The sequence below is a fragment of the Pollachius pollachius genome (assembly GCF_949987615.1).
Source record: "Pollachius pollachius genome assembly, chromosome: 5".
Classification (NCBI taxonomy): domain Eukaryota; kingdom Metazoa; phylum Chordata; class Actinopteri; order Gadiformes; family Gadidae; genus Pollachius; species Pollachius pollachius.
In genome coordinates this window covers 25,375,706-25,403,229 of record NC_136938.1, presented here as the reverse complement: position 1 = coordinate 25,403,229, position 27,524 = coordinate 25,375,706, and the positions used below count along the sequence as shown (strand labels likewise).

The following is a 27,524-nucleotide window of genomic DNA, read 5'->3' as shown; positions in this document are numbered from 1 at the left end:
AGACTGGTGAAAGCTACTCCCAGTATATTTACCGATTTTCTTTTAATATACAGTATATATATACATATATATATATGTATATATATATACATATATATACATATACACACACACATATATATATGTGTGTGTGTGTGTGTGTGTGTGTGTGTGTGTGTGTGTGTGTGTGTGTGTGTGTTTTAATTGTATAATACAGCTGAATAGCACAACTATCATTAGTTTCATTATTGTGTTCCCCTCCAACACCAACGGCAGCCTGTGACATCAAATAGTCAAAATCCAAAGAGAGAATATTACTCGTAGCCACGCCTTCCCCCGAATCTCCTGCACTGACACTGTGCTGCTGGCTCCTTGCAGTTGTCATGTTGACAGCAAAGCGTGCGCCCGCGTCCATTCCCAATATTAGTCTGATATTTATCAGGTTTAGGGGTGGGATCGATACCAGTTGATAACTTGATTCATATTCAAGTATTCGGCCATTAGATTGATTTGAAACGCGCTTTACATGCAGTTAATGAAGTAATCAATGTATAAGTAAGGATGAAAGTGAATCAGTGAACCAAATAATTGTTAAATAAATTGATTAATCAATAGCTATAAACTGTAGTGTCAATTAGGGCGATTGTTTTATATGCTGACACTCACCCTCGCCTGCTTTGTGGTTCTTTGTTATTGCGAAATGTGTACGATACCGACACATCTGTGTTTAGACGTAAAGGCCCATAGCTGTTCAGCCCACTTGTCTAATTATGGACAACGCATGGAAACATTGGACATTTCTGAAAGATGCTAAGAATTGCATTGTTTAGTATAGCTGTATATGGTGAGCAGTGGCAATGATACACACATTTTCTACTGTGGCTGGATAGTCTGATGCTTAGCATATCCATAATTCCATTTTAATAAATTAAGTAAACAGCACATTTTGCTTGTCTCCTATTACAAGCTCTTGAGATAAAATAAAGATACAACGAAGATCTTGTGTTTGACCTCCAGTTTCTGACCAGTTGACTCTTCCTGACCCATGAACATGAATAACAGTGGCCGAGGGAAATAGAGTGTGTGTTATATTTGTGGCCGAGGGAAATAGTGTGCGTTATCCCGCCTGCAAGACCGGTTGGACGTTACCAAAAATATTTTCCTACGATGCCCACAAGAGGTCGCACTGTCCTTTCTTCGTAGTAAGGTTTGTCCCTCTGCGGGCTCCTTCATTGTAGTAAACATGGCGTCCGACGGCGACAGCGACGAGGACTTTGTGAATTACGGGACTCCGTTGGAGCCTCTAGAAGAAGGTAGTGTGTTTAAAAATCAATCTTGCAAAAATTTTGACACTTGCCACTTCATTGCTCGATAATATGTGATCTCCCGCCTGTTAAAGATCCACCTGCAAGACCGGTGCTAACTCGCTAATGTGCAGGAGTTCATCTAGCATCACAGCCATACAAGTGTAAACTATTCTGATAAAGCTAATTACAAGTCAATATATTACAATCAACACTTAATATAATGTCCCTGGCTTATGCAGAATAGATCTCCACAGAATAGTCGGGGTTGGACCCATTCAGAACCAACCTGGGTTGTTTTGATCCAATAGTATAAAATATGACATCATGATTTATATCTTACTGTAGATACATCGATGAAGATTTAATTAGGTTTCGTAGTGACTTGGATTTTTTCCCTGCACGGACACTAGTATAACAAGTCTCCGTAACTCACACTAGGACACCACGACAGTCCTCAATGGTTGTCACTCAAGACCTGAACGGTCACGTGACATGTGTCACAGTTGACACATGACCGGTCAAATGATGCGCGACCTGCGTCTCTTCCAGACGAGCCGCTGAGGAGGCCGGTGCCGCTGCACGAGCAGACGGTGAAGGATGAGAAGGGCCGCTTCCAGAGGTTCCATGGAGCCTTCACCGGGGGCTTCTCCGCCGGCTACTTCAACACCGTGGGCTCCAAGGAAGGTGGGTGCCGCTCGTCTGGGCCTTCCGTCACGTCGCCTTCCGTTGCTCTGAGCAGGCGTTGAGTTGATCCGTGGTTGTGGTTGCAGGATGGACGCCCTCCACCTTCGTGTCGTCCAGGCAGCAGAAGGCCGGGCAGCAGCAAGCCAGGCCGGAGGACTTCATGGACCAAGAGGTTTGCTCACACAAACACAAACCGGTGTCTTTAGAAGTTGTTTCTCAATGGAAAACCTTTTGAGAGGATCAGGTAGGACACAACACCCGCTTGTAGTACTCTTACTTAGCCGGGGAGACGGAAGAAAGCTGCAAGTTTTATTTGCTCTGGTACATGCGTCTGGACCCCATCCTGTTCAGACAGATTTCTTGCAGACCCGGCCCGGGTCTGGCCAATCACAACCGTTCATCAAATAAAAGGCGGGTTTAATACGATGACTGTACAGAGGCGGTGTACGTTGAAGGCGGTTTTATAAACAACCAAGATGGCTCCCGCTGCTGAGTCACACAATTGCTCTTGGTTTTAGGAACTTTTGTCTGCGGTTGGATGAAATCGCCCCATGGAAATCGGGAGGAACACTGAGAGGTTCCAGACCCATACGCATTTGTGAATTGGTCTGAGGATTATTTAACTGACAGGAGGGACAACTTGAGTCTTCATGCAGCGTCTGACATCTGGAACAATACACTAATTACTTTCAAGCTGACAGTGCCTCCTGTCCGTCGTTGGTTTTGTAGGACTTTGGGGAGCACGGCATGGCCCCCACTGAAATCAGCACCAGCTCTGAGTATCAGTCCAGCCGGAGAGACAAGATCCAGGACAAGGCCAAGAGCATCCATGCTCTCTCCGGCCCGATCCCTGGGGACACCCTGCTGGAGGAACTTATAGCACCCGCTAGGTGAGACACACTGGATCCAAACCTACTGCTACTGACACACATAATACCTACCAACACACATACTACTACAGGCACATGTGATACTACTGACACACAGAATGCACAGATAACAGTACCTCTAGAAAATGGACATTGCATCACAGTACAAATAGTCCCACAGTACTAGCATAGTACCACAGTGCTAGCATAGTACCACAGTGCTAGCATAGTACCACAGTTCTAAGACAGTTCAAGCGTACTTGCACAATACCACAGTACTAGAACAGAACTACAGTACTTGCATAGTACCACAATAATATTACAGTATTCACATACTAACTCACTATGTTACTCACTAAGTACCACAGTACTCATTTAGTACCACAGTACTACCGTAGTACAACAGTACTAGCATAGTAGAACAGTACTAATATATTGCTACAGTGCTAACATGGTACCATAGTACTCACCGACACAAACAGAGGCCATAGTGCAGCAGAACATAAGTATGTGCTCTACTAAGCCTGTGTTTGGTCGTCAGGCTGTCCATAGGGGTGGAGCTACTGAAGAAGATGGGCTGGAAGGAAGGCCAGGGAGTGGGGCCTCGCGTGAAGAGGAAGGCCAGCAGGCAGAAAACCAAGACAGGTGGGTGACCATGGAAACCTAGTGATGCCCTGAAAGTGGAGCCTCCACAGGCTGCTGGGAGTTCTGGTTCCCACTAGTGATGTTTTTTTAAAAATCAAATAACGACGCTCAGACTCAGAACTATCTAACTTCATGTCCACAAGCCTAACATTTCTAATCTCTGCCTTGAACTTCAGTTAAAATGCAATGACATTCTTCCAATGTAAGATAGATTGGAAATAATTCAACCTGAATCCTCAAATCTGCTGGATGTTTCTAGCCGTAGAGTCAGCAAATCAAAACGCAGTAGGCGGGTTGGTCTCAATAAGGATAAGGAATAAAGGATTCTGTCCTTGTTTCTCCCAGACTCGGCGGTTAAAATGTACGGCTGTGCAGCTCCCCGGGCCGGCTCCGAGGAGTCTGAGGTAGGAGACGGAACTCATGGGTTAGGTGGTGAATGTTTATCTTTCTGGTAACGTCTCCTGGTTAATGGTAATCTTTCTGGTAGGATAAAGTGTAAAGTAAGAAATACACGGTATTGTTCCAAGAGTTAAAACGGTACAGTACAATACAGTAACTAGAGTAAAGATGGTACATTATGATACAGTAACTACATTAAAAAGGGAACAGTACGATACAGTATTTAGAGTAGTACAGTATGCTACAGTAAAGATGGTACTGTATGTTACAGTAACTACAGTAAAGATGGACCAGTATGATACAGTATTTAGAGTGGTACAGTATGCCACATTAAAGATGGTACTGTATGTTACAGTAACTACAGTAAAGATGGACCAGTACGATACAGTATTTAGAGTAGTACAGTATGCTACAGTAACTACAGGTGAACTGCCGTATAAGGTCCACAGTAAAGCTGTAAAGAAGAGAGGGGTTAATCCGGTACAAAGCGTACGGATCAGTACGGTAGACTAACCCTTACTCTCCGCATCCGTCACCCCGTCCCACCGCTGGTTCTACAGGACGAGGACGAGTTTGCTCCGCAGAACGTGACCTTTGCCCCCAAAGACGTCAGCCCCATCGACTTCAACCCCAAGGTGGGCGTGCACGGGCTGGGGTACCACGGGCTGGACCCAGGCCGCGCCATAAGAGGCGGAGCTGCCGCCGGGCACATCAACCTGTTCAGCATGGACTGCGACAGAGCCAGCAGCCTGATTGGAGGAAGAAAGCCGCACCAGAAACATAGAGGAGGAGTCGCTGGACAGGTGTGTGTGTGTGTGTGTGTGTGAGTGTGTGTGTCAGTCAGCAAAGGCGTGACAAATTAATGATAATGGCTAGAGTTAGAGCTGCCTTCATTGTTTAAGTTAACAGAACTACTAGGTGTTACTGCTTGTTATGTTTCAAATAGTTTTATTCAACAGAACAGAACTGTTTCCAATATTGCGTACGCATGAAGGTTTGTGATCGACTAAACGGCAGCATGTTGATTCCTTCGAGGAAAACGACTGACGACTGTTTTTTCTGACCGTGGGGGTCCAGGCGTTCGGTGTGGGGGCTCTCGAGGATGAAGATGAAGAGGTGTACCACAGAGACGCCATGTCTAACTATGACATGGTCCTGGGAGGGGAGGAGCCTGGGGACGGGCTGTATGGGTGGACCGCCCCTCAGCAGTACAAGAAGAAGAAAGGTACTTCCTGTTTACATGTGGTCCACTTCCTGTTTACATGTGGTCCACTTCCTGTGGTCCTCCTCTCTTTGTTGTACTTATAGCAACATGCTAAAAACATTGTTGTATGAACCTTTTCCATTTCTTTCTTTTCCTCTTCCCACTTCAGAGAAGAATAGCGATGTCTCATACCTGGGGAAGATTCTGGAAGGATTCACTCTGGCCTCAAAAACTGTTGAAGTGAAAACCGTAAGTTCACCTGTCTGCAGGTCTCTCTCCGTGTCAGAAGGTTTAATGGCCATTTAGTCACATCATTCTTATATATTTGTGCCTAAATGTTTTTAGCATCTCTCTAATATATTGTGACCTGATGGAGAACTCAGAGCAACTGTTACACTCATCTTCAGATGTTCCAGAGTAAATGATCAGTAACCTACAACGTATTTTGACTTGGACCTGTGGTTCCCAGCACAACGACATTGTCTTACTATATGGTTCACTTTGATACACCTCCATGCAGCGCTGCTCAATTATGGGAAAAAATCATAATCACGATTACTTTGGTTAATATTGAAATCTCGATTATTCAAACGATTATTTTTGAGTTTGAAAACATGATGTATTTATTCAGCATGTCCCTCCCCAAAAACACTTTGTAACTGAGAACTTTGAAACTTTGAAACTACACAAAATGGTCAAAAAGAAAATGTTCAAACCTAAACTAATGTACAGGTATGTATCCAGTTGTTCTGCACTTTCCATAAAACATTTAATGAAAACAGAAAAAAGAAATCGAAAACTCGATTATATTAGTTTTGTGATCGTTTGACGCTGAAAGTCGAAATCGCGATTTAAAGTTCGATGAACCGCCCAGCCCCACCACCATGCTTACCGCCCGCTGCGCGTTGTCTCAGGTCTTCACCCCGCCCAGCCTGCCCCGGGACTACCGGCCCGTGCACCACTTCCGCCCCGTGGTGGACCTCAGCAAGGTCAGCCCTGTCGTGGCCGCGGCCCTGCAGGCGTCCCGGGGCCAGATGGTCCCGGAGCAGACCGGGCCCAGCGGGAGACACAACATGGACTCTGGCCAGAGGGCGGCGCTGCTGGGAGAACAGGCCCTGCAAGGTGAGGCTGAGCCTGCTGGGCAGGACGTGACGTCACTTCCTCCTCTTCTTTCCCTCAGCTAACCGGGAACCAAAGACCATAGGCCAGATGGCGTGACTGTTGAGTGTTACTAGCATCCGAAGGCATCCTGTCTAAATGGGAAAACATATTACAACGTCAAATTTTGTAACCTTTATTCAGTGGTATTTTTCTAACAGAAATGAATGTGTGTATCACGGCCCCTAGGACCCACTTCAGTGCTGGACATGCTCCGTCCAGAAGACCGAGAGAGGCTGGCCCAGCTGCGGAGCTCCTCCCACCCGGCCCCTGGCCCCGCCCCCACCAAGGACTCCCACGGTCGCATGGTGTCTGCTGGGGGGGCCGCCGCCCGGGCGCTGGCTCAGCAGGCCCTGGCCTCCAGGTTCCAGCCGGGGCCCCCCCCTGGTGGTCTGGGCCCCTCGCCCGGCGTCCTGGGGCCCTCGCCTTGTGGCCCCGGGAGCTTCAAGCCGTTTGCGAAGAACCCCAGCAAGCAGGCCCGCTACGAGCTGTACGTCAGCAGGATGAGGCAGGGGGACCGAGGTAGGCTCAGTCTCTACAGGCTTTACTACGGGGGGTAGTGGGTAGCTAGGTGGTGCTGGTGGTGGTGGTGGTGGTAGTAGGGGTGGAGGCGGTGGTGGTGGTGGTGGTTGTGGTGGTACCCTTACATTTTACATTTAGCAGATCCTTTGTCCAGAGAGACAAACAGTACGGCTGTTCATAGAAATTAGTGCCAAGCACTAACAATCGCTAGATAGCTAGGATAAAATGATGCACAATGCAAGCACTTTTTTTAAGTGCAAGTGCGAGTTTTAGTCAGTAACACAAGCAGTGGTTTTACCCCACCATACCATAATAACACTGAAACTTGGAAGAATCGCAACTTAACGTGCCTGTCTGTCTGTCTCTGTCTCTGTCTGTCTGTCTCTCTGTCTCTCTGTCTGCCTGTCTGTCCATCTGTCTGTCTGTCTGTCTGCCTCTCTGTCTGCCTCTCTGCCTGCCTGCCTGCCTGCCTGCCTGCCTGCCTGCCTGCCTGCCTGTCTGTCTGTCTGTCTGTCTGTCTGTCTGTCTGTCTGTGTCTCCAGGGGCCCTGGACAACAGTATCGACGGCAGCATGACGGAGTGGGAGAGGAGCAGGGAGAGAGAGGAGTTCTCTCGCTCGGCCCTGCTCTACCGTCCCAGCGGCTCCTTCCTGTCCTCTCGCTTCACCAGCGCCAAGCACGCCGACGACCTGGACAGCGTGGAGGTGCCCCGCGACCAGGAGGTCAGAACCCCCCCTCCCCTAGGAACCGTGGAAAGACACTGTACCGTAGCATCCAACCCTGTGCATATTATATCAAGCAAGACTGTACCAGAGCAAACCATGCATGATATGAATGCACTCTGTACCACACTGTACTAGAGCAAAACTATCGTGTATCAAACTGTACTGTACCCTACCTTACTAATGAACATTATATAACATACCGTGACAGACCACACTATACCATGTTATCATAGAAAACCTTATACACCACACCATGATGTTATCATGCCATAGCAAACCACACTATACAATGTGATCATAACAAACCACACTGTACCGTCCCCAGGGTGATGAAGATGATAAGCAGGCCGCCGTGAAGATGAAGATGTTTGGGAAGCTGACCAGAGACTCCTTGGAGTGGCATCCTGACCCTCTGCTCTGTAAGAGGTTCAACCTCCCTGACCCGTACCCTGGGTAAGGCCAACATGCATGCACGCACGTGCACACGCACACACACACACACACACCCCCTGACCCCTACCCTTGGTGAGACCAACACGCACGCGCGCACGTGCACACGCACACACACACACCCTGACCCCCACCCTGGGTGAGACACACAAACACCCTTTACTCCCTCTTTTTACTACCTCTCTCTTTCTCTTTTCTGTCTCTCTTTTTCTAATTATCGTTTTAAACACATGTTAGTTCCTGGTGTGTTGTTTGCCTCATCCAAAAACGGTCTGTCTGTCTGTCTGTCTGTCTGTCTGTCTGTCTGTCTGTCTGTCTGTCTGTCTGTCTGTCTGTCCAGGTCAGGGATCGTGGGTCTACCGACGGTGAAGAGGGACCGCTTCTCCGTCTTCAACTTCCTGACCGTAGCGGAGCCCACGGCGTCCGCCCCCGCTGCACCAGGTAACACACGTCCTCCCCTTCACAGTAAGAGTCGGGGGTGGGGGGGGTCTAGAACAGCAGTCCTACTGGGTTACAGCAGAGCTTCTGGTGGGAGACGGACCGGCCCTCAGATAATAATCTATGAGAGTGAGAGACTAAGCTAGGCTATCATATCGACCAATACACCCCACCCTATAAACCAATGCTGTGTCAAACACACTGTGCTCTGTACCAAGCAACGTTATACTATGGGGGGCCCGCCCTCACCATCACTACCTCTCCCTTCCTCTGTCCTCTTCTCCCCCCCCCCCCCCCCCCCCCATCCTCTCCTCAGCTCTCCCGGAGCCCACCAAGAGGTCCAGGTGGGACTCCACCAATAAGAAGGAGAAGACACAGGAGGACCCCCTGGGCGAGTTCCTTTCCACGGCTCGGAGCCAGTCCTCGGCCGCACAGGGGGGCCCGTCCAGCACAGACCCTGCTACCACCACGGACCCCCCGGCAGAACCGGACACAAAGGTGTGTGTAGAATGCCAACACCCAGGTGTGTGTTGTTCCATCCCAGCACCGAGGTGTGTGTAGCCCCAACTAGTCCATAGAAGTCATTAGAGGTGAGTTAATAGAGGTTAGTCTTGCGGTTAGTCTAGAGAGGTTAGTCTAGAGAGGTTGGTGTAGAGAGGTCAGTCTAGAGAGGTTTGTCTAGACATGTTAGTCTAGACAGGTTAGTCTAGAGAGGTTGGTGTAGAGAGGTTGGTGTAGAGAGGTCAGTCTAGACAGGTTAGTCTAGACAGTTTAGTCTAGAGAGGTTAGTCTAGAGAGGTTGGTGTAGAGAGGTTGGTGTAGAGAGGTTGGTGTAGAGAGGTCAGTCTAGACAGGTTAGTCTAGAGAGGTTAGTCTAGAGAGGTTGGTGTAGAGAGGTTAGTCTTGCAGGTAGTCTAGAGAGGTTAGCCTAGAGAGGTTGGTGTAGAGAGGTTAGTCTTGCAGGTAGTCTAGAGAGGTTGGTGTAGAGAGGTTGGTGTAGAGAGGTCAGTCTAGACAGGTTAGTCTAGAGAGGTTAGTCTAGAGAGGTTAGTCTAAAGAGGTTGGTGTAGAAAGGTTAGTCTTGCAGGTAGTCTAGAGAGGTTAGTCTAAAGAGGTTGGTGTAGACAGGTTAGTCTTGAGGTTAGACTAGAGAGGTTGGTGTAGAGAGGTTAGTCTTGCAGGTAGTCTAGAGAGGTTAGTCTAGACAGGTTAGTCTTGAGGTTAGACTAGAGAGGTTGGTGTAGAGAGGTTAATCTAGAGAAGTTAGTCTAGAGAGCTTAGTTTAGAGAGGTAAATATTGCGGTCAGTCTATTGGTCAGGGTGTTGCTCTCCCAGCTAACGGCTCTCTACCTGTTGTGGGATGTCGTGGTCCAGCCCTGTGTTGGCATGGTTACACTGGATGTTCACACACATCCCTCTGTGTCCCGCAGACCAAGGACGCCCCCGGCTCCGACGAAGAGGAGGAGGAGGAGGAGAGGCCCTCCATGGACCTCTTCAAAGCCGTCTTTGCCAGCTCTTCTGACGAGAAGTCATCATCCTCCTCCTCTGAGGAAGAGGATGACGATGAGGAGGATAAGGATGAAGGGGAGCGTCTGGCCGGCTCCACCAGTCTGTTCAACATCACGCCAAGCGTGAAGAGCACGACGCCCTCCTCAACTGCTGCGCTGCCATCTGGTAATGAATCACTTTCTAAGGGAAGGATTCTGGTCCTTCTTGTTCTCGGAGATGTGATAGAGTGCTGTTCTTGCAGAACCACCAGTGACAAGTGTGAGGTCATGAAGAACTCGCTGGTGGTGAGGAACTGTTGAGTAGGGATGTATTTACTTCTTAGTAAGATCATCGTTTTTGTGTCTGGCTTTTGGAATGTTTTGACCATATTTTTTCAAGACGTTATTATAGACCCTTCCTTAATAAACCTGATCACTTACTGACATTAAGTATTGGTTCCGAAGCGTTGGCGGTTACAGTGAAGCCTGATCCGGATGCAGCTCCGCCCCCTCCACAGGAAGAGGAGGAGTTTGGACCCAAGCTCCCGCCCCCTTCGGCTGCACTATGTGAGTTGAATGATGACGAGCTGCTTGCTCACCATGAAAACTGTGTTTTCCGATTTTTCTGGTTCTAGTTTGATGACATGGTTCTGGTGAAGTATGTCAGTTTCTAGTGTTACAAGATGTCCCATATGTGTCTGGTTCTGGTGAGATATGTTTGGTTTTAGTGCGAAGAGATGGTTCTGGTGAGATGTGTCTGGTTCGGTTGTAATGAGATGGTTCTGTTGTGACGAGATGTGTCTGGTTCTAGTGGATGAGGTGGTTCTGTTGTAACGAGATGGTTCTGTCGTGATGAGATGTGTCTGTTTCTAGTGGATGAGGTGGTTCTGTTGTAACGAGATGGTTCTGTCGTGATGAGATGTGTCTGGTTCTAGTGGATGAGGTGGTTCTTTCGTGATGAGACGTGTCTGGTTCTAGTGGATGAGGTGGTTCGGTTGTAACGAGATGGTTCTGTCGTGATGAGATGTGTCTGGTTCTAGTGGATGAGGTGGTTCGGTTGTAACAAGATGGTTCTGTCGTGATGAGATGTGTCTGGTTCTGGTGTTTATAGCAGCAGCAGCGGGAGAGTCGTCGCGGTGCCTCCCTCCCAAGCAGGAGAAGCCGACCAGGAGCAAGGAGAAACACAAGGCCAAGAAACAACACAAACACAAGAAGGACAAGAAGGTAGGAGGCTGAGTCCCCTCAAGGCTCCACTTTCATCTCCAACCGAACCTCAGCCCTGACCTTTAAACTCTCCCTCTAGACCTTTATTCTTTTACACTCTGTGTGTATTTATACGGGCTTTGTGCTTTTTGGCCAGAAGAATAAAGAGAGACAGGCAAGTGTGGTGCGGAAAAGAGACGGACATGTGACATATAATCAGAACTGGGTCGGTGTATTTACGATATGGTTACCTAGCACACCAGCAGATTGACGCCATACCTCTGAGATTTTAACCTTGACGAGAGCTTTTTTAATGTATCCATGCTCCTTCCTTGTTCTCCTGGTAACGGTAGTAGTTCAATTGACTTATAAAGCGCTTTTCTAATCAGTGGCCTCTCATAGCGCTTTACAATATTGCCTCACGTTCACCCATTCATACTCACATTCACACATGCAAAGCCACAGCCAGCTTGTCGAGAGCAGTCAGGGCGAGGCGTCTCGCTCTTGGACACCTCGACACTCAGCTAGAAGGTGCCGGGGATCGAACTAGCAGCCTTCCGGTGACAAGTCAACCCGCCCTGCAACCTTCTGAACTTCAACCCCTCTGACTTTGCTCCTCTGACATTTTATTTACCAGGTCATGAACACCTGTCCACGTCCATACCCTAACCTCTCTGTTTGTCTTTTGCATTTCATTTACTGGTAATCCTGTATTAACCTCCCTCCTCTGACCTTTAACCCCTTGTCGTCCTCATGCCCGTTCGAGTGCAGAAGAAGAAACAGAAGAAGCACAAACACAAAGGAAAGGAGAAGGAGAAGAAGAAGAAGAGCAGGAAGTCCGACAGCAGTTCAGAGAGCCAGGAGGACGAGCCTGGCCAGGTGTCCACAGAGGAGCTGCTCCAGAGGTCAAGGGTCACATCACACCGGGGTCACCCCGCCCTACTTTACCGTCGGTTGTATCTGCTCATAGACGTCCGATCTGGAAGTAGTATTTGAACAGCCTGCTACTTTGTCTTCAAATTATGTAGGGTTGTAGGGAATGTATATAAGTAAGCTGAACAAATGTATTCATAAACATATATATAGTAAAAGAAACAACAGATATAATAGTTGCAATAAATACAAATAGAAAACTAAATAATAACTGCTTTTATGCTGTCATAAAATAAATAAAACTATGTAGGAATTTCATCAAAGATATTTTTCAAATCTCATAAATACAAATAGAAAACACAATATTAACTATTGTTTTTTTTTCTTTCAGGTTGAAAAATATCCGTTCCAAGGAAGTGTGGTGAAGGCGAATGTCCTCTGTGAGGACAGAAAACCACGTCTGCTTATTTTAGTGAATCTATCATATGTTTTGAAAATAAAATGTTACCCCAAAGGTGTTCAAGTTTTTTTGAGTCTACTCAAATTCAACCATCATAATAATCTGTTCAAATAAAATTGAACAGTAAAAGAAGATATTGTTAACACAACACATTTAGCCAAACTATTTCTTACTATTGATCTTTGATTGAATGATACAGACAAGCACACACACACACACACACACAGACCAACAAGCACACAGACACACACACCCTCTCACTAACTCACACACACACACGGCACAGGCTTGTATAGTGTAGCTATGGTAACCGCCTGCAGTTCAATGGCATCATAAACACATGTAGGGTAAGCTCTTGACTGCTGAAGTCACCGATACGTATAAGCATGGCCCTTAGGGACAGCGACCCCCTAGCGCTGGACGAGCCTGCAGGGGGCGGGCAGGACCACCCGGGGCGAAGGGAGGAGGAGACGGAGGTCCGCCAGCCCAGCTCCAAGGTAGAGGGCACTCCCGGTTCAGCCCGCGAACTGCAGATCGCACATCGACGGTTTCAGTGTGTTCAAGACGTCACGTTTGGTCACGTCAGTCAGTTTTTTGTGTTTTATGATCTTCATTTATTTAATGAGTATTTTATGTGGCACCGGGAACCGTCATAGTGAAATGATTAGATGTAAAAGTGTCAGCTGTCAACACCGCCGACGACCGCATTACACGTCGCCTAGCAACCGAACTCTGTCGTTGCGAAACTCCCAAGACCCCCCCCCCCCAAACTCACACCGTCATCCATCTGTTGATTGGGAAATAAGGTTATTGATGTTGAGGGTTCTACTTGTTACCTGTAAGGTGTTGGTTTTGTGTGGTTGGGCTCTACAGGCTTCCTGTAAATGGTTGGTGTGTGGCTTCTCTGTGTTTGGGTTCTAGGTTCCCTGTAAGCTGTGTTGGTTCTCTGTGTTTGGCTGCTATGTTCCCTGTAAGCTGTGTTGGTTCTGTGTTTGGGTTCTAGGTTCCCTGTAGGGTGTGTTGGTTCTGTGTGTTTGGGTTCTAGGTTCCCTGTAAGCTGTGTTGGTTCTCTGTGTTTGGGTTCTAGGTTCCCTGTAGGGTGTGTTGGTTCTCTGTGTTTGGGTTCTAGGTTCCCTGTAGGGTGTTTGGGTTCTAGGTTCCCTGTTAGGTGTGTTTGTTCTGAGATTGGGTTCTAGGTTTCCTGTAAGGTGTGTTGGTTCTGTGTGTTTGGCTGCTACGTTCCCCGTAAGCTATGTTGGTTCTGCGTGATTTGGTTCTAGGTTCCCTGTTAGGTGTGTTGGTTGGTTCTTTGTTTGGGTTCTAGGTTCCCTGTAGGTGTGTTGGTTCTGTGTTTGGGTTCTAGGTTCCCTGTATGGTGTGTTGGTTCTGTGTGTTCAGATTCTAGGTTCCCTGTAATGTGTGTTGATTCTGTGTGTTTGGGTTCTAGGTTCCCTGTAAGGTGTGTTGGTTCTGTGTGTTTGGGTTCTAGGTTCCCTGTTAAGTGTGTTGGTTGGTTCTTTGTTTCCCTGTAAGGTGTGTTGATTCTGTGTGTTTGGGTTCTAGGTTCCCTGTAAGGTGTGTTGGTTCTGTGTGTTTGGGTTCTAGGTTCCCTTTAAGGTGCTGCGTGGACATGGTGAGGCTGTGACCAGCTGTCACCTGTGCTTCGACGACAGCCGTCTGCTGACCAGCTCCCATGACAACACAGCCATCCTATGGGTGAACAGGAAGTGATGTCACTAATAGCTGCAGTTATTAGTCAACCCAGAGCTATTTCGAGAGATGGCATCTCTCTAAATAGCTTCGAGTCAACCCAATTCAACCAACCAGTATGACTAACAATGCCATGAAAACAAACGATTACCTGGATGAGTTACTGATGACTGGGTTTGAAGTAGAAACCATTATAATAGCATTGAAATCTATAGAATGTCAGCATATCGACAAGTAAGCTTGAGTACATGTACTTTATTCAGGACACAGATCGGCTGGTGGCCTTGCAGTGCTACGGAGGATCTCATTCTGCTGGCATCAGTGAATGTGCCCTGGTCCCAGGAACCAACCGGTGAGCAGATCCACAACCGACGAAACCAGACTAGGCCACATAGCACTTTACTGAACCACAAAGAATCTCAATGGACCAGTGAGAGGAATGAAACAGGTAGAATGTAACCAGACTCAAACCCAAGACTTCCAGGTGGTCAAAATAAAAAACGCGTTGGATGGGGGTTCTGGTCACTTATGATCACCAAAATGGTTTGGTTAATATCAGCCATCACTTTATATATAATATTCACGATAAACTAACAATACATAATTAACAATCCTAACCTACCAAAAATTGCCAAACCTAAACTACCAAGAATAACCAAACCTTACCAAACATACCAAGAATTACCTAACCTAACCTACCAAGAATTACCAAACCTTACCAAACATAGCAAGTTTGACTAAACCTAACCTAACAAGCACTTACAATCGTTTCTTGACCAATTAAAGGTATTCAACAAAGATAGCTAGGTTAAGATGCTACACAACTAAGTACTTCTTGTTTTTTTTGGACTACCAGGACGTAAAACATACAATTAGTGCATACATTAAGTGACAGGACGTACGACATACAATAAGTGTGTATAATGAAGTGCCAGGACGTAAAGACCTACTAGGTGTTTCTACTTGTTATGTTTCATTTGTGTCATGGCTTGCGCCCCAACCTCTAGTCAGGTGGGAATCATCAACTCATTACGTTCTGATTGGTCAGCTGGTGTCGGGCAGCATTTAAAATCCCAAACGATTTGTCTTCATGTGGTAGTGTCTATTTGACAGAATGGCAGCAGTAGCACTCTTTTCATGGTAAGTAATGCATTTTATGGTTGTTTATGTTTTCTTTTTGAGTTATTTGATTGTTGTGATTGAACCAGATTTTTAATGCAATTCTTGTTTTAAACTTCTTTCCTGTATAAGGGTCTTCCTCCAAGCAGTTTTGCTTTTGGATGTCCACTGTAGGCCTGTTAAGATGGGTGTGTATTCTAAAATGGAGGCTTTGATTAAGTTGAGTGATGTTTTAAATTCATACTTAAATTTTTTTTTTTTTTTTTTTAAGGTCCATACTTCATGAATAATGCTGGATACACAGCAGGTCGTTCATCTCAAGGTCCGACCTTCATGGATAAAGGTGGATCCACAGGAGGTGGTTCTTATTCACAAGATCCAGCCTTCTACCAGCCTGAAGAGCAGGAAGCCCCTGGCGACTACGGCATTGGCTCTGCTGCTGCCCTTCCCTCTGGAAGAAGCAACAGCCATCCCTCCTTAACCGACTCGTCTCAAGGTAACTTGATGGATCCTCGTCCATTATTGCTAGTTATTTTTATCCGTATTCATTGGCACAAACATCTTTATTCCGTCAGTGTATAGGGTGTTCGAATGGTACAGAAATTTTACTTTGTTTGCTTTCAGCCATCGCTTGGGTTATCCCTCCTAGCGTCTACTCTGGTCACTCAAACTCGGGTAAGGGTGGGGCCGCATCAGGTTCTGCCCCCAGCAATGCCATGCCCGGTCCGCAGTACATCCCAGGAGAGCTGCTCCAAATCGAGAGCACAGTAGAGGATGGACGCTTCATTTCTGAGACCAAGGAACGGGGCAACCCTCCTCCTCCACCATATTTTGCTGTAAACGCTGAAGTCCTCAACAGCCCACCTGCAAAAGAAGCCTCTATGCCCAGCAGCCCTTACGGCAACTTCTATCCGTACGACTGGATGTTTGTCACAGGCCAGTACCCCCCCGGAACCTATGCTCAAGGCAGAAGTAGTTTTGAGCAAGGCAGCGATGACTTCATTGAAAACCATTACCTCCGATACGAGTACCCCGACAGCCCTGTTGCGGAGCAGCCAATGCAGACCTTCCCCAGCGACGCTGGGCAGGGCATGGGGAAAGAAATGCCTTATTATTATTATTAGCTGTGTTCCTCCTTGGATGCAGTCTTTCTGGAGGGTCGGGTGGAAACGGTTGTTCATTAAAAAAATACAACTTTGATTTGTCTAGTGGGTTTTACTGTTGTCATCCACACACCAATTTGCTCCACCCTTTAACCTCATCACCCTTGAGCACAACATGGTATGTTGCCTGGAAGTTTAATCTCCCTGGGCTGGCTTCAGTTGGACTAATGACAATTAGAACTAAATTTGTCAGTTTTGTTTGCTTTTATTGTAATTCCGCAAATATTCAGATGTACTGACCTAAAGGTGACTAGATGGGTCATCTACATTAGTGACTAGGACTTGACCGACCACGATGTAAATACACCGGACCCCAAACGGGCTCGACTATACAATATGAAAGGGACTTAAGACTGAACTACTCCTTCTCGCCAGCATGGTGACGGTTTCCTGGGATCAGACGATGGTCTGCTGGGACCTGGAAACGGCGAAGGCTCTGGTACACCCATAGTTCACCCTTTTAATTTTTCTCAGTCCATCTCTAGTGTCCATGGCTCATTGCTTCTCTGTAACAGTGGACATCGAGGCATGCTGGCTTGTTGACCTCCTGTAGCGTGTCCTCTGACGGGAAGCTCATCGTCTGCGTCTCTGACATGGACAACGAGATGGACATCTCCATGGCAACCAACGGCGAGTGTCTGCACAAGGTTAAAGGTAGGTCTCTATCAGAGTTTAAGTTGCATGGAAAAACAATTTACAATGTGTACAATACAACTCATGTGTTATCGGCTGCCCTGTCGCCAGCTTAATATGAAACTCGACGTGTTAAGGAGCACTTGGTTCCCCCCGCCCCCCCCCACCCAGAGCACCACAGTTCCACCATGACGCGCTGCAGGTTCGACCCCCAGGGGCAGCACGTGGCCACGGTGTCGGTGGACCGCACCATCAAGCTGTGGGACCTGCTGGCCCGGCGGACCACCATGTCCATCAACAGGTGGGCTCGGAAAAAGACGCACACCCGCAGGCCTTGAGGCGCTGTACTTTATTAATGTACAGCAGTATCATGTATTCATCCCGGAAAGGAGATGAGGCTTTCGGAAAGAACAGGACAGACAAAAACAAAAGTTAGATGAGGTCCGAATGTACAGAAAAAAAGGTCTCTGTTCTATGCACAATATGAGCGGTAGAAATGGGAAACGCTAAAAATAAAATGTAAACATTTGAGAGCGACTCACCGTATGTGATGTGAAGTGAAACATGATTGTCTAAACGCAACACAAGTGGCGAAGAGAACTCGATGTTAGTGTAGCGACGATACCGGTGACCCTGGGCGTAGTAAACTACAGGCTAACCGGACAGTCAACGTACGGCTGCTCTTTAGTCTCTCCTGTGTTCCCATCCCGCAGTAACCATAGCAACACCATCTCCAGTTGCTGCTTCACCGGCAGCGGGCGCTTCCTGTGCACGGCGTCGTGGGACCGCAGCCTCCAGCTGTGGGACCTGGAGACCGGGGCCTTCCGCTCCCGTGGGGGGCTCAGGCTGGGAGGGGTGCACGTGGGCTCCGTCAGCTCTTGTGTCTTCTCTGCCGACGGTGAGGTCTGCTAGATTTCTGCTTAAAGGCTCCATGATAATGTGTCTCAATGGTGCTGAAGACAGGAGAGACAAAAAATACTTATTGCAAGTGGCAGTGTGACTTTCCCCGTCGGCCCGCTGTTAATGAGGCGGTGTTGTCACCCGGTGTGTCATCTCCCCCGGTTCCCCCCCCCTGTCTCCCAGCTCAGCTCCTGGTGTCCTGCTCCTACGACAGGACCGTGGCTCTCTGGGACATGGCCTCTCAGTGCCACACACTCAGCCTAAAGGTAGAGCAACATTACGGGGTGGAAATGAAATATTACGAAAAGCAAAGCCGACTAGAATTATGGGATCAAAGAGTGGCTTTTTTTTCCTCATGTCCAGCGGCTGGGTGTCTCAGTGATTAAGGGGTATGTTGGTGAAAGGCTAAAGAGTAAAGGGTCATAGTTTATGGTCCAAGATCTTCCTTTATTATTTATTTATGTAAATCTTTATTGTTTATATTTTTGTTGACCCCAGGGCCACAGTGATTGGGTGACGGACGTTTCAATCAGCATGGACAAGAAATTGGTGGCGTCTTGTTCCAGGGTAGCAACCGTCTCTTTCATTTCGGTCGATGTGCTATTACGATTACGTCGACCTCTCTCTCAATCGCTCTCTCTCGCATTCTTGTAAAAATTGTATGTCCCTCACGCACACTCTGTCTCTCATCCAGGACGGAACGTGCAGGCTGTGGTCCGTGGACGCCTGTGACGTGATCCCAGAGGTGGTGGAGAAGACGGAAAATCAGCTGCTTAAGGTCCTTCACACAAACACTGTATTCTACACACACATACACGCTTTGTACTTTCTTTCACACGCACGATGCACGCACAAATGTCTAAATAAGTGATGTAAGCACAATTGATGACAGGAATGTTGAATGTTCATCGATGAAGTATTCCCCCTTTCAGATTTAAAAAATATTGAAAAATGATCGTGAACATTTTTTAAACATTTTTAAAACTTAATCATCAAAATAAACTCAACTCGTTTTCAATACTATTTTTAAACCCGTTTATTTTGAGTTAAAAAAAAGGTTTTTATCATCTTGATCATCTTGAAACCTCTACCCTAGAAGGCCTACAGCTGTCCTGGGACCTGTTTACTGTTGCTTTATGAAGCTATATATTCATAATGGATGAAGTTTGTATGGAGGTTACAGTACCTACAGGTTTAAGCAAGCGCTGCAAGCTGGTCGTGACCGGGTGCTGTTGTCTGTACCTCAGTGCGGGCAGTGCGGCGGTTCCTTCTGTGTGTCCCGCTCGGAGGCCTCGGACCAACTGCCGACCAACTGTGTCTTCTGCCGGATGAAGACTGGCGGCAGATACCGTCCTCAGCCTCCCTCCATCTGACTACCGTCCTCAGCCTCCGTCGTTAGTCTCCCTTCCTCCGTCTATCGTCCTCAGTCTATCGTCCTCAGCCTCTCGTTCGTAGCCTTCGGCCCTTTATCACTACGGCTCGACGAACCAACCTTATGAACCAATTCCGCAAAAAAAAAAAGATTGGTTTGATAAACCGTTTACTTTTTAAATGAGATTTTACTTTATCAATCCTGTGTGATTGCGTGTGGTATTAAATGTACCTTTAAACGTAGTTTTACTTATTTATTGATCCAGTAATTCCATGCGTAGAATGATACAGCCCGATTCCGTTGACGTCCTCGACGGCGCCGTGGCTTAGATGGTTAAAGCGCCTGTCTAGTAAACAGGAGATCCTGGGTTCGAATCCCAGCGGGGCCTTTTGTGGAAACCGCCAGTGCTTTACCCATGAAGAACATGTCATATATCTCTTAAGTAACGTGTCTGTCAGTGAATGTTTGGTAATAAAGTGCGTCTTTGTACCATTGTTTTGTGTTACGTTAGTTTAGTTACATAGGCCAGCTCGCTTCAGGTCGTCCCAACCCCGGCCGTTCCGTTGACCTGGAAATCAATTAACAGCCCCATCCTTTGTTTAAAAATCAAGCATCTTAAAATTAAGTCATTATAATTGACTACCGGTCTTCCAAATAATTTTATGAATATGCCGGTCCTTGGAACAAAAAAGGTTGGAAACCCCTGGTTTAAGCCGCCGCGCCTGAGCAGTGGCCCCTGCCGGCCGCGGGGGGGCGCAGTGACGCCAGAGTCCGTATGGCAACCGGGGAGCTGAGGGAAGAAAGAAAACATGAACAGGAGCTCTGCTCGTCCGCTCACAGATGCAGGCTCCAAACCCCGCAGATTGTTCGGCGTTATCCCTCCACTTTGCAACCCAAACGTCCCGCTGACGTCTGCGTCGGTGACATCCGAAGTCTGAGCCGCGGACGTTCCAGGGGAAGGACCGCGGACGACCCGCTGGAGAAAGTGGGGAGCGGTGCGTCTGAAAATGGGGACCGTGAGACTTTGTCTTATTGAGAGAAAAACCGACGTCTGGAGCAAATGCCTTCGCACTCGTGTCTGAGAACCCGCGGTGTGTTGCTGTCTGGGGCCGAATCGCCGTGCCTCTGGGCGGGCTGAGCGATCCGCCGGGCCGTTGCAGATGTCCGGGGCCATTGTGGTTATGATGAGCGATCCAGTGGCCGGACCATGGGAGTGATGAGGCGGCTTGGAGCCACGGAGCTCCTGCTGCTGCTCCAGTGGCTGCTCGCCCGCTCTGCTCAACTGGCGGCCGGTGAGTGTTTAAATGGTCAATGGTAAATGGACTGCATTTATACAGCGCTTTTCTAACCAGCGGCCACTCAAAGCGCTTTGCAATATTGACTATAAGTCACCCATTCATGCCCACATTCACACACCGACGGCGGTGTCAGCCACGCAAGGCGACAGCCAGCTCGTCGGGAGCAGTCAGGGTGAGGCATCTCGCTCAGGGACACCTCGACACTCACCTAGGAGGAGCCGGGGATCGTCCTGGCAACCTTCCGTTTACCTGCCAACCCTCTCTACCTCCTAAGCGTTGAACCTTTAATTACACCCAGCACACGGTCGCACTTTTCACTGGAACACTGGAGACGGCCCCAGTCCCACAAAGTGAGAAGATCAGATGGAGTTGGTGTTGTGATTGTGGAGGAAGTAGCGTGTCTCTCTCTCTCCCCCCCCCCCCCCTCAATCGTGCTGCTCTTTGTTGTTGGTTTACTGTGACAGAATGTGTTTCCCTCTGATCATATCCACTGACACCTATCGATTTTTTTGGTGGAAAAACGAGAGCTGGTGTTTGTAAACAGGGATGCTTTGTCACGTATCGGATACCGACCGCAGCGATTCCCCACGGTTGGATTACAGTCGGTCTGCTATCAGCATTACATCACCACCCTCCCTCCCTCTCCCCTCTCTCTCTGCATCTCCTTCCCTCGGTTTCTGTTAAACACTAAGATATCGATCAGAGGAGATACATTAATAAATGGAGCGACAGCGTCCTATTATGCATTTGCCTTAATCGAACTATCGACCTTCCAAATGTCTCATCACGCATAAATGACAGTTATTACACACACATTAGCGTGTGTGTTGGCCAAACTCACAGATCTACTGTTTCGTTGTTTTGGATAGGCTAAATATAGAAATTGATGTAGAAATGTATGTACACACAAATGTATATGCAGTAGAGGTAGTGATGGTTATAGAGCTGGCAGTATAGATAGTGATGGTTATAGAGCTGGCAGTATAGAGATAGTGATGGTTATAGAGCTGGCAGTATAGATAGTGATGGTTATAGAGCTTGCAGTAGAGATAGTGATGGTTATAGAGCTGGCTCTAGTGATAGAGATGTTATAGAGCTGGCAGTAGAGATAGTGATGGTTATAGAGCTGGCAGTATAGAGATAGTGATGGTTATAGAGCTGGCTCTAGTGATAGTGATAGTTATAGAGCTTGTAGTAGAGATAGTGATGGTTATAGAGCTGGCAATATAGTTAGTGATGGTTATAGAGCTGGTAGTAGAGGTAGTGATGGTTATAGAGCTGGCTCTAGTGATAGTGATGGTTATAGAGCTGGCAGTATAGATAGTGATGGTTATAGAGCTGGCAGTATAGATAGTGATGGTTATAGAGCTGGCAGTAGAGATAGTGATCCTCATAGCGAGTTATGTAGTGTCGAGGGGATAAAACCAGAACAGCACACCGGTCTGGAATCCGTCCAGATGGGGTCCCCTCGTTACCAGGGACAACCATTGCTGTCATCGTCATGGAGACATCAGATGAGTCACGCACAGAGACTGGAGTGAATGTGAAGTGGAAGCAGCTGAGCGCCGCGTCGGTCTGCCTGTCCGTGGACTGGCTGGGCAGGTGAACCGCCGATTCTGACCCTACTCTGGTACCAGCTTACCGTGCACTACTGCTCTTTTCCAATAGCGCGCAAGCACACACGTCGTACACACATGGACACACACGCCTGTGCACACTCATACACACAAGCACAATGGGCAGTTGGGGGTAAGAAACCATGAAGGAAGAAACACTCAGTGTCAGCCCATCTGCTCCCTCGCTTTGAACTGAGAGGTTTGAGTCCAGGAGGCTGGTTGTAGATCTGGGAGGGTGGCTGTAGTTCTAAAAGACAGGTTGTAGTTCTAAAGTGGCTGGTTGTAGTTCTAAAGTGGCTGGTTGTAGTTCTAAAGTGGCTGGTTGTAGTTCTAAAGAGGCTGGTTGTAGTTATAAAGAGGCTGGTTGTAGTTCTAAAAGACAGGTTGTAGTTCTAAAGAGGCTGGCTGTAGTTCTAAAAGAAAGGTTGTAGTTCTAAAGAGGCTGGTTGTAGTTCTAAAAGAAAGGTTGTAGTTCTAAAGAGGCTGGTTGTAGATCTAAAAGACAGGTTTTAGTTCTAAAGAGGCTGGTTGTAGTTCTAAAAGACAGGTTGTAGTTCTAAAGAGGCTGGTTGTAGTTCTAAAAGACAGGTTGTAGTTCTAAAAGACAGGTTGTAGTTCTAAAGAGGCTGGTTGTAGATCTAAAAGACGGGTTGTAGTTCTAAAGAGGCTGGTTGTAGTTCTAAAAGATAGGTTGTAGTTCTAACAAGGCTGGCTGTAGTTTGAACACAGGCTGGTTGTAGGTTGTAGGTTGGCTGTTGTCTGACATCATTTGATCCGAACTGTAACCACACGCGTGCTATTGCGGTAATAAGAATCGCCTGTACTGGGTCATTAAGATCTCTGATGTGGATGTGGTCCCCCGCAGCCTGTGGCGTTGAGGTGGAGGTTCACGCAGAGAGGAGAGGGGTCATCTACAGCCCGTCCTGGCCCCTGAACTACCCCCCTGGGGTGAACTGCTCCTGGAGCATCCAGGCCGGCCAGGGGGAGGTCATCACTATCAGGTAAAGAATTAAAGGAAAATGAAATGTGATAACACTATACACATAAGACGCATATATGCAGGGTATGCATTCCGTATGCATAGAAGACGCATGATACTGTTCCCATGTTGCAGCTCATGCATGGTTTTGTCTCCTCCCTCATCTCCTCTATCCTTCCTCTACTCTTCTCCTCCCTTCCCTCCTCTATCCTTCCCTCCACTCTTCTCCTTCCTTCTCTCCTCTATCCTTCCCTCCACTCTTCTCCTTCCTTCTCTCCTCTGCTCATCTCCTCCTTTTTCCCCCTATTCTTTCCATTCCTCTCCTCTCTTCTTCTCTTATCGTTCCCTCCTCTCCTCTCCTCCTCCTCCTCCTCCTCCTCCTCCTCTCCCCTCCTCCTCTCCTCCTCCTCCTCTCCCCTCCTCCTCCTCTCCTCCTCCTCTCCCCTCCCCTCCCCTCCTCTCCTCTCCTCTCCTCCTCCCCTCCTGTCCTCTCCCCTCCCCTCCCCTCCTCTCCTCTCCTCTCCTCTTCTCTCTCCTCCTCCTCTCCTCTCCTCTCCTCCTCCCCTGTAGTTTCCGTAGCTTGGACCTGGACGACCCTGGGGGGTGTAGGGGGGACTGGCTCCTCCTCAGCCCTGCCGGGAGAGCGGAGTCCAGGGTGTGTGGCTCATCCCTGCCCCCGCCCTTTATCTCCAGCAGGGGGCGCCTGGGGCTCTACTTCCACTCCCAGGCCAACGGTTCGGGGCAGGCCCAGGGCTTCAGGCTGTCCTACACCAGGGGTATGTGGACCGCCTCCGCCACCCCTCCCATCCACCCGTGCAAAAGAACGTTTTTATTCTCGCCCTTGATGTTTCCCATCATGCAGCTGTGTTCTAGAGCCTCTCCTCTCATATGAAAGTGAAGCCCTCTTGGGAGTGTGAGGTGTGGATCTATAGGTGACAGTTCCAGGTTCACAGAGTCTGAAATAAATGGCGTGTGTTTTGAACTTGAAGAAAAAGTATTAACCATGATTATATATAATTATGTATGTTTTGTTTTTGATATTTATTGATTTTTTTCACCTAATTTTATATATGTTTAAAGATGTGGTTTTTTTTAATGTTTTGGGTCCAGCGTTTCACACCCCTGGGAGGGTCTCTGACCGGGTTCTGTTCCAGGGAGGGTCTCTGACCGGGTTCTGTTCCAGGGAGGGTCTCTGACCGGGTCCTGTTCCAGGGAGGGTCTCTGACCGGGTCCTGTTCCAGGGAGGGTCTCTGACCGGGTCCTGTTCCAGGGAGGGTCTCTGACCGGGTTCTCTCCCCCTGCAGGACGCCCGGGCCAGACCCGCTGCCAGCCCGACGAGTTCCTGTGCGGCAACAGGAAGTGCCTGCCGCGCGCGTGGCGCTGCAACGCCCAGGACGAGTGCGGCGACGGCAGCGACGAGGTGGGCTGCCCCACGCCCGCCGCCGCCGACCCCCCGGGCCTGTGCCCCCGCCGCACGCTGCCCTGCGTCCACGGCCAGTCCACCCGCTGCCTGCCGGGGGAGCTGCGCTGCGACGGCGCCCGCGACTGCCCCGACGGCTCGGACGAGCGCGGCTGCCCCGACACGGCGTGCGGCAAGCACCTGCGCAACTTCTACGGCTCCTTCGCCTCGCCCGACTTCTTCCTCCGGGCCAATCGCAGCCTGGTGGGGCGGGCGGAGCTGCGCTGCGCGTGGTTCCTGGACACGCAGGACCCCAAGCCCATCGTGCTGCAGCTGGAGCTGCAGCTGGGGCCGGCGGACTCGCTCAGCGTGTACGACGGCTTGCTGCAGCAGGCGGAGCAGCTGCTGCAGGTGCTGTCCCACCACAACAACCGCCGCGCCGCCCTGCTGGAGTCCAGCCGCGGCCAGATGAGCCTGCTGTACCGCGCCCAGGCCCACAGCCCCGGGAGGGGCTTCAACGCCACCTACCAGGTACCAGACCCCCCCCCCGGAGACACACACAGGCTTTACTGATCACTAGCAGGTAATACAGACTGTGATACACAGGAATGTGTATGCTATGTCCTAAGATACACACACAGGCTTTACTGATGATCACTAGCATGTAATACAGACTGTGATACACAGGAATGTGTATGTTATGTCCTTAGATACACACACAGGCTTTACTGATCAGTAACATGTAATACAGACTGTGATACACAGGAATGTGTATGTTATGTCCTTAGATACACACACAGGCTTTACTGATCAGTAACATGTAATACAGACTGTGATACACAGTAATGTGTATGCTATGTCCCTTGATACACCCGCAGGCTTTACGGATCAGTAACATGTAATACAGACTGTGATACACAGGAATGTGTCTGCTATTTCCCTCGGTAGACCTGCAGGCTTTAGTTGGTGTCTGTGTAAAATATGTAGCATGTAGGAATCCAGAATGTGGATTAGTAGCCATTTCAAGGAGGCTCTGTCTTTACCTCTTCGGCCTCGCGGAGTTTGTTGACGAGGAAGAGTACGATCAAAGGTTGTTGTTGCGAATGTTTAATGATTCTTTAGAAAGAAGTGATGTTGATACGTGGTGATGTTAACCGCCTCCCTCCCCCCCCCCCCCGCCCCCCAGGTCAAAGGTTACTGCTTCCCGGGGGAGCGGCCGTGCGGCGGCGACCAGGGCTGCTATGCCGCCAGCCGCCGCTGCGACGGCTTCTGGAACTGTCCGTCGGGCCGCGACGAGGAGGGCTGTCCCGGCTGCGCCCAGCCCGGCCACTACCCCTGTGGCCCCGCCCCCGCCCCGGGCCACGCCCCCTCCGTCCCCTGCTACCCGCCGCACGAGCGCTGCAACAACCTCAAGAGCTGCCCCGGCGGCGACGACGAGAGCAACTGCTACGAGTGCCAGCCGGGGAACTTCCACTGCCGGAGCAACCTGTGCATCCCCGAGACGTGGCGCTGCGACGGGCAGCAGGACTGCCTGGACGCCAGCGACGAGATGGGCTGCCAGGCCGCCGTGCCGCGCAAGGTGATCACGGCCGCCCTCATCGGCAGCCTGGTGTGCAGCCTGCTGCTGGTCATCGCCCTGGGGTGCGCCTTCAAGCTCTACTCCCTGCGCAGCTCCGACAGCAGGTGGGGGAACACACGCGCGCACATGCGCGCGAAGGAATGAGTGTACGCACACACACACACCTGTTCTGTCTGACTGCCCTCGCTGTAGCATAATCTGTCTGGCTGACAGCAGGTGGAGGAATATGCACGCGAGTCGTGCACGCATGCACGTAGGCACGCACGCACCGTGCACGCACACACATGACTCTGTTGTCTGACGGTCTTGCTGTCCGTCGGTCCAGGTGTCTGTGTCACACCTGTTGGTCTGTTTCACTGTTTGTGCGTCTCTCTGTCCATCTCTCTGTTCATTGTCTCTCTGTCTGTCTCTCTCTGTGTTTAACGCTCTGGATAGCTGTCTTTCTGTTAGCCTGTCCGTCTGTCTTTTTAGCTGACTGGGTGTCTGTCTTTCTCCCTGTCTGCCTGTCTGCCTCCCAAGAGCCTTTGAGACCCAGATGACCCGTCTGGAGGCGGAGTTTGTCCAGAGAGAAGCCCCGCCCTCTTACGGACAGCTGATCGCTCAGGGTCTCATCCCCCCAGTGGAGGCATTTCCCCTTTATAACCCAACCAGGTATCAAACCCCCTTTATAATCCAACCCAGGTATCAAACCCCCTTTATAACCCAACCCAGGTATCAAACCCCCTTTATAACCCAACCCAGGTACCAAACCCACTTTATAACCCTACACTGGTATCAAACCCCCTTTATAACCCAACCCAGGTGTCAAACCCCCTTATAACCCAACCCAGGTATCAAACCCCCTTTATAACCCAACCCAGGTATCAAACCCCCTTTATAACCCAACCCAGGTACCAAACCCACTTTATAACCCTACACTGGTATCAAACCCCCTTTATAACCCAACCCAGGTGTCAAACCCCCTTTATAACCCAACCCAGGTATCAAACCCCCTTTATAACCCAACCCAGGTATCAACCAACTTTATAACCCAACCCAGGTATCAAACCCCCTTTATAACCCAACCCAGGTATCAAACCCCCTTTATAACCCAACCCAGGTATCAAACCCACTTTATAACCCTACACTGGTATCAAACCCCCTTTATAACCCTACACTGGTATCAAACCCCCTTTATAACCCAACCCAGGTACCAAACCCACTTTATAACCCAACCCAGGTATCAAACCCACTTTATAAACCAACCCAGGTATCGAACCCCCTTTGTAAACCAAACCAGGTATCGAACCCCCTTTATAAACTAACCCAGGTATCAAACCCCCTTTATAACCCAACCCAGGTATCAAACCCACTT

At 49.0% G+C, this 27,524-nt stretch overlaps 3 protein-coding genes across 4 annotated transcripts in view; all 3 read left to right on the top strand.

Moving 5' to 3' along the window:
* Nucleotides 1-1,222: 1,222 nt before the first annotated feature.
* Nucleotides 1,223-12,453, top strand: gpatch1 (G patch domain containing 1; the record flags this gene model as incomplete). 2 transcript variants are annotated; one of them, XM_079737069.1, is made up of 20 exons in its annotated part: nt 1,223-1,292; nt 1,836-1,970; nt 2,057-2,142; nt 2,700-2,860; nt 3,381-3,484; nt 3,830-3,888; nt 4,444-4,686; nt 4,961-5,108; nt 5,257-5,336; nt 6,002-6,209; nt 6,435-6,767; nt 7,310-7,488; nt 7,817-7,944; nt 8,282-8,382; nt 8,696-8,877; nt 9,810-10,053; nt 10,332-10,433; nt 10,978-11,090; nt 11,841-11,974; nt 12,334-12,453. In XM_079737069.1, 20 exons carry the CDS (start codon nt 1,223-1,225, stop codon nt 12,365-12,367), a joined length of 2,844 nt encoding a protein of 947 aa, XP_079593195.1. In that variant the 3' UTR covers nt 12,368-12,453. The 2 variants fall into 2 exon arrangements, with proteins under 2 accessions (XP_079593195.1, XP_079593194.1); XM_079737068.1 differs by lacking the exon at nt 12,334-12,453 and having other exon boundaries at nt 11,841-12,097.
* A 335-nt stretch (nt 12,454-12,788) lies between these two features.
* Nucleotides 12,789-19,300, top strand: LOC307076139 (WD repeat-containing protein 88-like; the record flags this gene model as incomplete). The annotated part of the gene is made up of 11 exons (XM_079737023.1): nt 12,789-12,899; nt 14,008-14,118; nt 14,376-14,464; nt 16,770-16,833; nt 16,910-17,048; nt 17,199-17,328; nt 17,741-17,925; nt 18,111-18,193; nt 18,426-18,494; nt 18,622-18,705; nt 19,175-19,300. 11 exons carry the CDS (start codon nt 12,789-12,791, stop codon nt 19,298-19,300), a joined length of 1,191 nt encoding a protein of 396 aa, XP_079593149.1.
* A 1,178-nt stretch (nt 19,301-20,478) lies between these two features.
* The window catches only part of lrp3 (low density lipoprotein receptor-related protein 3), a gene marked incomplete at its 3' end in the record, with an annotated part of 8,216 nt that continues 1,170 nt past the window's right edge, over nt 20,479-27,524 (top strand). The window contains 7 exon segments of the mRNA XM_079736406.1: nt 20,479-20,591; nt 23,079-23,214; nt 23,763-23,968; nt 24,497-25,122; nt 25,778-26,274; nt 26,690-26,814; nt 26,817-26,821. Of these exon segments, the coding sequence (XP_079592532.1) occupies nt 20,507-20,591; nt 23,079-23,214; nt 23,763-23,968; nt 24,497-25,122; nt 25,778-26,274; nt 26,690-26,814; nt 26,817-26,821 (1,680 nt within the window). The 5' untranslated portion in view covers nt 20,479-20,506.